At 35.6% G+C, this 14,559-nt stretch overlaps 1 protein-coding gene across 3 annotated transcripts; it reads right to left on the reverse strand.

Moving 5' to 3' along the window:
• Nucleotides 1–5,994: 5,994 nt before the first annotated feature.
• LOC127445845 (caspase-8-like) lies at nt 5,995–13,872 on the reverse strand. Of its 3 annotated transcripts, none has more exons than XM_051706271.1 (10): nt 13,724–13,872; nt 12,281–12,585; nt 11,246–11,345; nt 10,783–10,933; nt 10,617–10,672; nt 9,628–9,712; nt 9,462–9,529; nt 7,294–7,411; nt 6,710–7,211; nt 5,995–6,598 (listed from the first exon to the last, which is right to left on the reverse strand). In XM_051706271.1, exons 2-10 carry the CDS (start codon nt 12,577–12,579, stop codon nt 6,469–6,471), a joined length of 1,509 nt encoding a protein of 502 aa, XP_051562231.1. In that variant the 5' UTR covers nt 12,580–12,585; nt 13,724–13,872; the 3' UTR covers nt 5,995–6,468. The 3 variants fall into 3 exon arrangements, with proteins under 3 accessions (XP_051562231.1, XP_051562233.1, XP_051562230.1); XM_051706273.1 differs by having other exon boundaries at nt 9,685–9,712; nt 12,281–12,607; nt 13,724–13,855; XM_051706270.1 differs by having other exon boundaries at nt 12,281–12,607; nt 13,724–13,855.
• Nucleotides 13,873–14,559: the final 687 nt, after the last annotated feature.

Genomic DNA, 14,559 nt, shown 5'->3' on the forward strand with positions numbered 1-14,559 from the left:
AGATTTTAGCTTCTTTTGTTTTATAAAAGGATGGACAAGTCGAAATTATAATTTTTATAATGCTCAACAAATTCAACAAATGCTGTTGATTGAGCTTAACATGTGTTGAACACTGAATATTCTTTTAAGGGTCACTAGTCCAACAAATCTTCAAAAACTGGAGTGTATAGCATTTACAAAGCTGCTTTTGAGACAACCGAATGCTTATGGACTATTATTCAGGTAGCCAGATAAATGACTTATTAGGGCATTAGAGCTTTCTTGTCCAAAGCAACATTTTGTCCAACATCTTGTCAGGGCACAAAGGTCTGAACATGTTTTTGGCTACAATAATTCCCTTTTTCCTCTGAAATTAACTGAAATCAACAGTTAGAGCTACTGAGAAAGTGCTGCTGATTGGCTTTGATCATTTGCCCATTTTTATCAGTGGGTCTGTGTGATGTACAGGGTTTAATGGAGAACAAAAAAAAAAAAAAAACACAAGATGAACGGCTGTCCGTCCTGCTGCACTGGGAAAACAGATGATGGATTTTAACGAAAACGAGCAGTTTATATTGGCAATTTCATTTTTAAATATTTCATTTCCTTTCTTCTTTTTTTATTTTTTACTAATTTAGGGTAAGGCACTGCTTACGGACAGCACGTCCATGCAGTACATTTTTATTATGGAATCAGTCCGCCTGAGCAACCTAAGGTTAAGAATCTTGCTCAAGGAGACAATACAGATGAAATGCATCTTGTTCAAGAGTAGAATGCTCATGAAATGCCCCTTCTTGGGTATGAACATGCCACCACTTTTGTTAACATCCAAGCACTATAAATGCAGAACCAAACCTTTCTTTACCACTTGTAAGGACCCTGTGCCTCTGGTCCTATTTCCCTTTCATACAGCCCAACCTTTACTTTCCAAAGAATACTTCCAAGAATACTTTTATGTCACCACCCCTGCTGAAAAGACTGAATTTCCATGGTGGCTAAGGCTGGTTTGTGCTGGTGTGTTAGGTTTCGGACTGACCTGTATTTTTATGTCCCATACCCCTTCCTGCAAGCTGAAGATAGAGAGAAAGCCCAGAGAATCTTTGATGGGGTTTCTCAGGTATGGTAAAGAAGATTGCATCTATGGCTCATGACCCACAGTAAACATAAGAGTGGAAGAGGTATGACCATCATGACATTTAGGATGTGGGTGATGTGATGGATGATCCGCTTCCTTTTGGATTATTGTTGCCCGGTACTCCTTTAACAGTCCCAGATCCAGACTCACAACTGGCTTTGTGTATCTGGTATTTGAAAAATCTGATATTTTGTTATCTTCTGGCAGAGAGAGAGAGAGAGATTTAGCTAAGAGACTGGATCTAACAGGTGGAGGGTTGTTGTTTCTGAATCCTGTTCACCTCTTGTGATGAGGAACACCTGAACATACTATACTAGATCTAATTGCCATAAATACAGACATGCCTCTCCTGCATTGTAACTGCACAAGGTTACCTCAAGGTTCATGGATAACAAGACCAATGGGGATGACAGGGACAGGGATATCAATGTCCACCTGTGCCTCTATACACCATTTTGTTTGTTCCCATGGAAAACCAAAGGTATGATCCAAGTATAACCAATGCAGAATAACATAGTGTAAAGGGTTTGAGGGAAAGGAGGAGGCGAGAACCGGCTTGACAATATAAATGATCATTTAATAATAAACAAAACCAAAAAGACACAAACACATGTGTCGGACAGCTGTCCGTAACTCTCTCTGACACACTGCTGTCTCTGGTCAGCTTTATCAGCCTTATTAGGGGTCGGGTGTGCGGAATCATGACCCGGCCCTGCCCTGCCACATTCCTCCCTCGTTCTCTTAGGCCGGGGAGCCGCCTTGAACAACCACACCATCTTTTTCCAGAGCAGCCTGTATTTCTCCTGAGGTTACCTGTGGGTTTTTCTTTGTATCCCAAACAATTCTTCTGGCAGCAGTGGCTGAAATCTTTCTTGGTCTACCTGACCTTGGCTTGGTATCAAGAGATCCCTGAATCACTTCTTAATAAGTGATTGAACAGTACTGACTGGCATTTTCAAGGCTTTGGATATATTTTTATATCCTTTTCCATCTTTATAAAGTTTCATTACCTTGTTACACAAGTCTTTTGACAGTTCTTTTCTGCTCCCCATGGCTCAGTATCTAGCCTGCTCAGTGCATCCACGTGAGAGCTAACAAACTCATTGACTATTTATACACAGACACTATTTGCAATTTAAAAAGCCACAGGTGTGGGAAATGAACCTTTAATTGCCATTTAAACCTGTGTGTGTCACCTTGTGTGTCTGTAACAAGGCCAAACATTCAAGGGTATGTAAACTTTTGATCAGGGCCATTTGGGTGATTTCTGTTACCATTATGATTTAAAAAGGAGCCAGACAACTATGTGATAATAAATGGCTTCATAGGATCACCATCCTTAAATAAAAGACAGTTTTTTTTTTTTTTTTTGCACAATCAGTCATTTTCAAAATCAATGCCAAAATTTCACAATTTCTGCCAGGGTATGCAAACTTTTGAGCACAACTGTAAGTAAACCATTTTATTCATGAACATTTCAAATGTCTTTACTGTTTAATAGTTTTAGGTGCTGAGTGTTAACAGTTGTGCTTAAGATGAACAGTTTAATATATTCAGATGCAATGTGTTGGATCTACGTTATGTGTAAAACACTGCAATTCTGTTTTATAATGTCGAGGGGCTTGTACACAGTGGCGGAGCTAGGGGGTGGCCAGGGGTGGCCGTGGCCACCATGGACCGAAGCCTGGCCACCCCACTCACAACTGCCGCTTTGGTCATTTTTGTCTTGGGCACAATTTAGTTTTTAGAGGTGGAACTGTCTCTGTACAACCGCAACACACAGGAGTCTTAACATGTGCGTACACCAAGGCCGCCGCACCTCTCTGTCCCGGGTGTCACTGTATCACCCCCCAACGATACGGAAACGCTGCCTGAAATTTCTGTGCCACTACAGACTGATCACTGGCCCCTGCTTGTATATACTCTTCTGATTGAGTCTGCTGAATCTGAGGGGCTGCATGATGTCAGCCAATCATAACAGTGGACATTTATGTTGAAGTTAAGTAGGCGCTAAGGCCAAAACCGAGTGTTTCAGACAGAGGACCAAAAACAGGGTGGCAAATAATCAAAATTACTAAATTGTGCTGAAGAGTGTAACTTCTGCCCCACTAGCGATTTTTACAAAAAATGGCAAAAATAAGTACTGTTTTCAAAGAGATAATTGAAAATTCCCCCATCTCCTCAATGGTGAGTTTTCCCACCCCAAACTGACACCATTGGTCGAGAAAATGTTGCAGTGTCAAAATGTTTGTTTGATTTTTTGAGCACAACGTCAGCCAAGAGATCTTAAAGGAACACTCAGTAACTTTTGTTTTTGTGTCATCTTGGACTTACACTGAAACCTTGTGGGTGACCTAAAGTATAATTTAAAATCAATAGTTTTCAGTTTCAGATGCCATTGTAGAAATTTAGTATTCACAGTCAGCCATGATAACTTTAATCAATGACTGAAAGTGTCAAATAACAGGACAGTTACTGAGATTAAGCCAGAAGTATTTGGCTGGTCATGTGATTCTAACATGGCAGCCAACATTTTCGGACCCTCTCCATGTAAAATAAAACAGCTTTTATTAGGGATGCACCAATACCACTTTTTCTCTTCCGATCAGATTCCGATATCAGAAATCTCAGTATCGGCCAATACCAATCTGATACCAGTGTTGTTGTATTTTGCATAATCAGTTTAGAATAACTTTACATTATTGTGCGGAACAAATTGGGTGTACTCTTTAATATGTAAAGAAACACAAACCTCTAACTACACATTATTTCAATATTGAAACTAGTGTTAACTAGTATACTGGATAATGTAGCAGCAAAATTAACAGTAATTCCAGTATAAGTCATCTGTAGAAAAGAAGCCGTTTTTTGTTTTTTTTAAACTTGTATCTGGACTTTAAAGGATTCAGATCTCTTTTTTGTTCAATTTAGTTGTAAGATATCAGCTCCATTTTCATTCACACATATTTTTTGGAACCCATTCAACTTAAATATTATTATAATTTGTAAACAAATTATAATAATAATACTGTATATCTCAATCGTGCTCCTTTAACTTTTAAACCCTCACGCTTTTATGACATTCTGAACTCTCCAGGAAGTCCTGTAAATGTGTCTGTTTCTAGGCAAGTTCACAGTAGTTTAATTCGCTTCTTATTCAAATTCTGGTTAAAAAAAAAAAAAAAACACCTCCAGTGCCTTTCTAAATGCATAATATAAGTGAACCGAACTATTGAGCATCTACACCTGAGATGTTGTTCGTGAGTAGCGCTCAAATATTGCGCACTGCGTGAAGGCTTAAAATAGCCACGAGTGTGTGTGTAAACAGAGCAGGGCCATTCACTGACGCGCTGAAGCTGCGCGTGCATTTTATATATTTATTGAACACAGCCTTTTGTGATTCACAGAGCTATTGCACGTCTTCAAGTGGCTTTGAATAAAATGCACGATGTCATATGAACTACTTTGTGTTTTTATGGTTCTTTTATGTCATTTTTTTAGCTTGACGGTAACGAACATGACTAACACACAGTATCGGATTTGGATCGGGCTCGTTGGACCGATACCCGATCCGTCTAAAAGCTTCAGTATCGGATCGGTGCATCCCTAGCTTTTATAAGGTTTCTGATATGACTTCAGTCTTCTTTTTAATGTGAGTGGTCATGATTTCCTACATAGATTGCAAAATTACAATTCATGTCTTTAAGAGTTAAACTTTTTTAATGGAAAGCATTACTGAATGTACCTTTAAATCCAAAGTGATGTTTCAGATGTGAACAGAGCATATCCAATGTTTATAGGGTGTACTACATGTCTTTACATACAAATTTTACATACTTCACATAATAAAATTGGGAAAATACTTATGAATACTAAATACTTATGATCTCCTACTGGACTACGAAGTACAAAAAATAAAAATAAAATAATTTTTTTTTTTGAGTAAGATGGAAAAGCAACATATGCTTGGGGTGATGAATAGCTGGCCCACAGGATAGAAGCTCAAGAATATGCATATGTATATATTGTGTGTGTGTGTGTGTGTATAATATATATATATATATATATGCATATTCTTGAGCTTCTATCCTGTGGGCCAGCTGTTCATCACCCCAAGCATATGTTGCTTTTCCATCTTACTCAAAAAATCTAGAAATGACTTATTCACAGTGAGAAAACTCAAATAACTGTTAGTAATAGTAAACTCACAACCTATAATTCTAATAACAACCAGTCTAATAATCTCTACATTACTAAAAACTATGTACCAAAAGAAAAATATAAGATTTTAAATAATTTAATCCCCATTTAATACCAAATTACATTATTAAGGTATTTGAATGGGCCATATCACGAGAAACCAATTTAACCTTGATTTTTTGAGATAAGAGTTCATGTACTATGAAAACATTTTCAACTTTTAGACCTCAATAGTCAATACAAAAAACAGCTTGGTTTGTTTTCTGTGGTCTCTCTATCTTTACACTAAGTTTTTAAACAGTAAGGATAGTCAAATCTAGCCTAAACATTAAAAGCACCCACCTTCCTGTATACTGAAAGCTGTTCTCTAAAGGAATGACGTAGAAGACTACCTTGTGGTCAGTTATTTTGCTTTCATTTTTGAAGATAAATCACATTCACAGGAGGGTAAAATAAGATAAAACGTTGCACATTTTCAGCACTTTCTTTGCCGTGGTTTTCTTGCTTTGCTGTAGCAAATAAGTGCATTTAAGCTGAAGCATAAACCACAACTTCCTCTGTTTAGCATTCTGTTGTCTTAAGATCAAGCTCTCTTATCCAATAACCTTTCTTTTTAATACATACAGTATATGCTTCAAAGGAAAACTGATTAAAAATTATTTAAAAAAAGTTATGACACCTTTTAGGATATTTTATTTATTCTCTATACATGCATAATTTAAAGACTTACTATTCATTTAAGGAAAAGAAAGTACACGTAAGTACTTTAAACTCTCTGGCTTTTAAATCAAATAAATTATTTCCAAAATCTGCTTTTACAACAGCGTTCAAATCCAAAACATTTAGACTGCTGGTATAACATATGCATTACTCTAATATTAGTTTTAAAAATCTTTATGCTCGATATCAAATATAAATGTTTTAATGTTCTTTGTTTTCTCTTTAACCAAGATCTTTTGCATACAAAAAAATTAATTACCCTGAGCAAACTTTGGCTTAATAATTAACACCATAGAGACACTAAAATGAAAATTAATCCATGGCACCAAAGTGCTCTCACCTTCCCCTTAAGCAGTACTAGATTCTGAGTAATGGAATATTCTCCAGCATGGATCCAGTCATTAAAAGCAATATTTTGTCACAGACAGACAGATTCAGTCCATAGGAAGGACCAGTTTCTTGGTGAGGGTATACCGAGGTTCAGGCATCTGCTTGTGGCCTTTCAACATTTTAGAACTTACTTCACGGTTGACCTTTGTCAAAATTGACAAGATATCTTCTTTTCTGTAATAAAAACACGCAGCATAATTCTATAAATCCACAGAATGGAAAAAACAAAACAATATTCATCAGTATTCAATTCTTCTTATTCAAGACATATGAATTTGAACACACCTGGGGCAGCATTTCTCCAGCTGTCTACAGAGCTCCTGGATATAGATGGACCCTTCTCTGATGTGGCGGAAGGACTGGTAGTGCTCCACTGTGGCCATTCCAATTAGGAAATCAGCTTCTATAGGGATACTGTGGAGTGGTACACTACGAGCATCCTCCTCGTATGCTGCTTCTATAGCGTTCACCCATCCATCCGCCATCCACATACCTTTCTGGGCCTCTCTACCTTGGCAGGCCTGAATGAAAAAAAGCTTGGGCTTGCTTGTTAGCGTCCTGCATGCGGCGAAAGGCTGTGTGAGGTCATGGATTGCAACCTCTTTGCCATCTATGCCCAACACAGTGCCTCTTTCTCCATGGGAGAGGATACAGCAGACAAACGTGTCCATTAGAGAGTGATCCCTCTCTGCAAACTCTTTTATGGAATCTTGCATATCTGAGGCTTGCAGATCGTCCCGCAACTCAACCAGAAAATGCATTTTGCGAAACACTCTGGTGAGTTCCTCTAAAGAAACCTGGAGTTAATTTGGGAGTCTCATTTTATAATACATTTGAGATCAATTAAGTTATGGAGTTGTGTGGAATACCTTTGTCCTTATCCGTGCCTGTACGGTTGCGAAATGAGGACATTTTTTCAAAGTTGTAGTTGTTGATGATTAGACAGTATCCTAAAGGCCGTTGGGTCATGGAATAATAATAATCCTGCTACATGAATGCAAAATAAATTACAGAACAAAATTCAAAGAGTTACTACACAAGTATATAGGAGGAGTAGTGTTTCAAGTAGTCTGCCGTTATAAAACATTCAACTGCATACCAGTTAAGGGAAAAGTTCACTCAATAGTTAATTATGTACTTGCCCTTATGTTGTTCTAAACCCCTATGACTTGCTTTCTTAAGTGGAACACAAAAGGAGATCCTGCCTTGTCCACATGTGTGAACGTTGTAACACATAGTTTAAATTGATTTAAACTGACTGAATACTGATCACAAGACTCTAGACCAGGTGTTCTCAACGGGGGCGTACGAAGTATGCCAGGGGGCACTGAGAGAAAATTAGTTGGCGGCGGGGGGGGTTCGGGGTCAGGGAATGATGTAGAACGAATGACGTTTTGGTTCATCCAAAAAAGATTGAGAACCACTGCTGTAGACTGTCATTTAAGGGTTAAACTTCTACCGCAACGAGTCACATGACACAATAGCATGGCGTTGATTTCCTTGAAGCACTTCTATGGGCGCAAAACCAACAAAAGTGCCTCTATTAAGAAACCTCTTTTTTTTTTTTCATTGAAAGCTGTTTGGGTGGAAAGAGTAGTGTCTTAAGTTTTGTCTGATATGACGCTTTAAAAAATGCATTCATTTTTCGTGCATTGGTGTGCTGATAAACATGATGTCCACATACACCATGGAAATTGGGACAGTATTCCCTAAAAAAAATTAAAAAAAAATAACAATATATATATATATATAGAATAACTTTCAACATTAACACATTTCTGGGTCATTAAGCTTCATTTTAATATAAATGTTGTTATATTTTATTTTATTATCACTGTATAATACGGTTCCATTCATTGACATTAGTAAATGCATTCCTATATTTACTGTGCATTTTCACATTGAGAATCAATGGGTTTATCCAAAAGCTGAAAAGAGCATTATTTGGAGTTAGGATAAAAATAAGGTGCTGTTCTGAGACCGGTGCAGACAGACAGCACACTGGAGGTTAAGTCATTCACTAAAAAGGGAGCCTCTTATAGCCGTCTATCCAGTTAAATGCATTCACTCCTAAAATCCGACCAAAATTTTCAGTCCAGTTCAGTTTCAGGCTGCAGACCACTCAACATGGTTGGCAGACATGGGACAATGATAATCAGTACATTGATTCTGAATTTATAATGTCGAATTTTATTAAATAACATGGTTGGCAGTGACTGGATGATGCTGGCCATTACATTGAATCAGAATTAATTATGCTAATTACTGTTGTAATGTCTGTAACATCTCAAAAACATGAATAACCAACATTTCTGGAAACATAAAAAATTTTATGAAAAAAAAAAAATCAGACTTTCTATAACTTGGTATTATTTACAATTTCATAACTTAGTCCCATTGTCCACATATTTGGACATACATTTTTAAGAAAACTATTTGCTCTAGAAAAACAAAATTTTTTTTTTTTGGCTTGTTTAATAGGTGCTACTAGTTGTAGCTAAATGGAAAATGCACACATCAGTCATGCTTGGGTCTCAGGAGGTTAATGAACATCACAAATACAGTAGCTGGCATGTTCACTCATGAACTTGCATTGTTGAGTGCAAAAAAACAATGCAAGTTCTTGTGTGAACATGCATGCCACTGTGAACGAATTTCTCTCATAAACATGCAATGGATATCAAGATTTTCTTCGAAAATGACTAAAATTGTGGGTTGTATTTCACCAAACGTTTGCCATTAGTAGACTTGGAATATGACGGAGTCACCGCACGGACTACTTTTAGGGTACTTCTGATTCCTTTTTTAAGCTTTAAAGTGAGACTCTATCCACTACCATTATATTTAAAAGATGACATACGATACTCATTAAAGGATCTCCTTTTGTGTTCTGCATTAAAAAAGAAAGTCAGACAGGTTTGGAATGACATAAGGGTGAGTAAATTATGAGTTTTGGGTGAACAGTTTCTTTAAAAACATAACGGTATTCAATATGAGAATATGACAATGTGTAATCTGTCTTTTTTGTTTTTTTTACCTCCTCTTCCCTTGGCGGATTATTTGAATCAGTAGCAAGACCTTCACTCACAGAAGAGCCTCTTCTCCCTAAGGATGAAAAAAGTATAAAAAGAAAAAAAGATATCCATAAAGAATGTCAGTTTTTTGTATTGCTGAGAGTACTTAGCCTCTTCCATACAACGTACAATAGAGTAAGTCCTTGGTCAGTAATGCTTTGAAACTTTGTAGAAAGTCTAACTTACGTCCAAGCCCTATCTCCATCTCTACATGCTGTGTTGAATCCAGATGTGCAGGGGAGAAACAACAGATGTAAATTCAGACTCTATCCATTTGAATGAAGTTAAACTGTTCTATTTCTACACAATTTTATATGTATTTTTTAACAATAAGAGAATAAAACAAAAATCACAACTAACAGTACTGAAAAATTCACTACGACCATAATCATTATACAAAAACAAAACTTTCGTTTCAAAGTTGCCGGTAATAAATGAAGAATGTTAAATTAAGTAAAAGCAGTCATTGCAACATGAACTTGATAATGCAGTGTTTAATAAGTAGTGGATAGTGCTGTAGGTTACAAGTTTTACAGACAAGTAAGCACAATGTTGAAGATTCTAAGATTACCTAGAAACCCAATGATGCCTCACATTGTGTCCAAATATTTATTGATAATATCTTTCCATCTTCTTTACATTAGACAGTGAGGTCGAAATGTCTGAGACCATAAGTGAAAATGCTTCTTTTTTGAATTTTTCAAATTAAAAGCTTGTTTCCATTAAATATGTTATCTTGAGTGAAAAGTTCAACTGAAAAAATTTGAATTTCTTAGTATGTTGCATGCTTCAATGGTAGCATGCACTCGACTTGGCATCAACGCTACAAGTTCAAGCTAAACTTCATGATCCATGTTATCTCAGTATGATTTGAGAATGTTCCAATGAGCATCGTGTGTGCTACAATGGAAGCAAAAAAAAAAATCTGACCTTTTGTACAAAGGAGTCAATTTTGATTATATTATTTGTTTCCTTAAATTAGTACAGAATCTTAAATCATTCTTCATTCGATTCCTTTTTTTTTTGTCCAAGTTTTATTTAGATTTTTAATCCCAGATTTTAAAAAATTAACTCAGACTTTTGGACACCACTGCACCTGCAGATATTTGCATACTTACATTAGGAAAGGAGATGATTAAATTAGATACTTCCTGTAGAGGATGTCTGCCTCCCACTGGACCAAAAAATGGTATAAAAAAAAAAAAAAAAACTGTTGTATTGTATATGTTTTGATAAATGAGAAAGAGAAATTCGATTTGCTGTTTTATTTGTTATATCTGTAACCTTGCTCCAGGTCTCTATGGGTATTCTTGAACTCCTCAATCTTGTAGGCGAGCTGTTTGTCACATTCAGACAGAATTTTTTGCAGTTCATCCAGGTTTTCAATCCCAAGCTTCTGCTGCTTTTCCATCTCAATCATTACATCTAGAAATGACTATGATTCAAATAGAATAAGAACACTGCATACAGAACACTGTTTTATAGTAACAGGTCAAAGTGCAAACCATAAATATGTTTAATTAGCAGTCAAACACTGGTATTAAAAAAACAACCATTAAACCTTTAAACATTTAACCTATAAATAATAAAACTGTTCCTATTCACTTTTGTGTTAATGGTTAGTTACTGGTGTCAAAATAACAATTACATACACAGAGTGTATTTCACCTTTCATATGAATTTATCATTAACATGCAATTTACACTTATATTATAAGGTCATGGGTTAAAATATAGCTATAACTCACAATAGATGCTCCAAGCTTTGCTTTTGGAAGGTCCAAAAGGAACTTTACATTACGAAGGTTTTCTGCTGTCAAGTCTTCAGATAATCTAAATAGCATCTTTCTGCGATGACAACAAAAACAAGGCAAGTAAACTATTTTATACAGATTATGATAGCCTTGGAAATCTACTACTTTAAATGTAGTAGATTCATATAGATATTCTATCTTAACCAGCCAGTGTGTTTGTCTCTGTTAGGCTACATAATGATATTAAACATTAAGAAGAGGCCCAGGCTTAAAGGGATAGTTTACCCAAAAATGAAAATTCTCTCATCATTTACTCACTCTGATGCCATCCCAGATGTGCACGACTTCTGCTGAACACAAACAAAAATTTTTAGAAGAATATCTCAGTGAATGGTGGCCAGAACTTTGAAGGTCCAAAAAGCATATTAAGGCAGCATAAAGTAATCCATATGACTTCAATGGTTAAATCCATGTCTTCAGAAACGGTATGATTGGTGTTGGTGAGAAACAGATCAATATTTAGGTTCTTTTTTTACTATAAACTCTCCTCCCTGCCCAGTAGGTGGCAATATGCATGAAGAATGCAAATTGCCAAAAACTACAAAAGAACAATGGGAAAGTGAAAGTGGAGATTTATAGTAAAAAAAAGGACTTAAATATTGATCTGTTTCTCACCCACACCTAACATAACGCTTCTGAAGATATGGATTTAACTAGTGGAGCCAAATGGTTTACTTTTATGCTGCCTCTATGTGCTTTTTGAATCTTCAAAGTTCTGGCCACCATTCACTTGCAATGTATGGACCAACAGAGCTGAGATATTCTAAAAATCTTTGTGTTCAGTAGAAGAGGGAAAAAAAAAAAGTCACATATGGGATAGCATAAGGGTGAGTAATTGATGAGACAATTTCTACTTCTCTTTACGAGGGGGTTCTTCATCATCATGATCCTGGTGTTACATGCTCCAACATCTGCTAAGAAATCTACACCTAGGCCTACAGTTTACAGAGCTAAGACTTCTCTTCATACCTGTAGGTTGAGACACCTTTACTAGAGGGGTCACGTTCCAGCAGATGCCTCTTCACCTCCTCTTTGGATGTGTTCAGGATGGCAAGCAAGTCAAAGCGTCCAATCGTCATCAGAAGCTCAGGCAGAAGTAGCCCATCATCAAACAGTGCTTGCTCATCAAGGCGAAGGAAGAGGTCTTTGGCATCACTCACTGTCTCCATTCGCTTCTTAGGAACTAAGTCCATGCATAGAAACTTCAGCTGAGCCACTTCATCACTTATCAGGTCCTCGTCAATCTCATGAAGCTTCTGAAGATCCATGTTGAGCTGCATGATGAGTAGATGAAAACTTAAAAGTTCAACAAAAGATAGCAAAAACATCTTTGAAATTAAGTTCTATATACCTAGAAAATAAACTGAGTCAATAAGACTCAGAACATAAAATAAGACAAAGACAAATACAACTGGGAAAACAGCACAGATTATGAGAGCACTATTTCAGTGTTTGTTTTGAGAAGACATGAATGGGTAATTGACAAGAAACATGCCCATGATATATATATATATATATATATATTACTTACAGTACTGTGCAAAATGTTAGGCACTTGTGAAAAATGTTGCATAGTGAGTCTTCAAAAATAATGCCATAAATAGTTTTCATTTATCACTTAATGTCATACAAAGTCCAGTAAACATAAAAAAGCTAAATCAATATTCGGTGTGACCACCTTTGCCTTTAAAACTGTACCAGTTCTCCTAGGTACACCTGGACACAGTTTTTCTTGGTTGTTGGCAGATAGGATGTACCAAGCTTCTTGGAGAATTCACCACAGTTCTTCTATCTATTTAGGCTGCCTCAATTGCATCTGTCTCTTTATGTAATCTCAGACTGACACGATGTTAGTGGGGGGCTCTGTGGGGGCCATGACATCTGTTGCAGGGCTCCCTGTTCTTCTATTCTAATCTTTTCTATTTGCAAAAGTCTAGAGTCTAACATTTATATTTCCTATTGACACACTAAAGCTGAAGATATAAATAACCATCTGAAGACAAATGCTTTTGTGAAACATCTTATGTGCCTAAGACTTTTGCACAGTACTGTATGTATGTATGTATGTGGTAAAGTGAAATTTTTTTCCCAGTTTTCAATTAAATAGTCTTAACCTGCGTGTGATAAAAAAATAAAATAAAATAAAAAATAAATAAAAGTACAAATAGTCTTTAAATTCTCAAATTAAAATGAGATCAAACTGCATGTGACAAGAGTTTAACACATTTTTGTTTAAAATACTTTTAGACTAAATATAGCATGCAACTCTACAGGATATACTGCCACTACTTCTTCCGTAAGTCAAGTATTACACCATTTAACTTCGATGACATCGAACTAAGCTCAGTTTGAATGACACCGTAAAACAGACAAACTTCAACAATCAACTTAAATACTCAAAACTCCTCTTACCTTTACATTTACAGCGTTCAACTGAGAGGAAAACAACGTTAAAAAACGTAAAACCAAAATCGAATAAGCTTTACCGACATGCTGATGCTAACGCCGTTTCTCCCGCTTGCCTTTACTTTCAGTTTCAGCTTCAAATAACGACATTTCCCGTTTCAACCAGGAAATGACAAAAAAGGGAGCGGGTCAAACAAGTTACGAATTGTAACGAATTGTGGAGATTACCTATGAGTCATGGAATTATAAGGAAATGCGCTATTGTGCGATTATATACTTTTCAATTTGACAAAAATGATGACTAAAATAAGCAAAGTGTTATATATATATATATATATATATATATATATATATATATATATATATATACACACATACATACATATACATATATGTATATATATACATACATACATATACATATATGTATATATATATATATATATGTATATATATACATACATATATGTATATATATATATATATACATATATATGTGTGTATATATATATTACTGTTTATTTTAGTCAGCATTTTTGTCAAATTGAAAAGTATATAATCGCACAATAGCGCATGTATATATACATATACATATATATATATACACACACACATATTATATATATACATATATATGTGTGTATATATATATATTACTGTTTATTTTAGTCAGCATTTTTGTCAAATTGAAAAGTATATAATCGCACAATAGCGCATGTATATATACATATACATATATATATATACACACACATATTATATAATGTATATATATATATATATATATATATTCATACGACAGTCTATATAAGACAATGCTCCAATACTGATTTATATGAATA

This window comes from Myxocyprinus asiaticus, chromosome 9 (genome assembly GCF_019703515.2).
Source record: "Myxocyprinus asiaticus isolate MX2 ecotype Aquarium Trade chromosome 9, UBuf_Myxa_2, whole genome shotgun sequence".
Taxonomy (NCBI): Eukaryota; Metazoa; Chordata; class Actinopteri; order Cypriniformes; family Catostomidae; genus Myxocyprinus; species Myxocyprinus asiaticus.

Excerpts from the sequence above, each read along its gene's own strand:
- LOC127445845 (XM_051706270.1), bottom strand. The coding sequence starts at position 12,591 with ATGCAGCTCAACATGGATCTTCAGAAGCTTCATGAGATTGACGAGGAC. Across the intron at positions 7,412-9,461 it reads ATCCGCCAAGGGAAGAGGAG|CAGGATTATTATTATTCCAT; the intron begins GTAAAAAAAACA and ends GCATTCATGTAG. Across the intron at positions 7,212-7,293 it reads AGGCACGGATAAGGACAAAG|AGGAACTCACCAGAGTGTTT; the intron begins GTATTCCACACA and ends AGGTTTCTTTAG.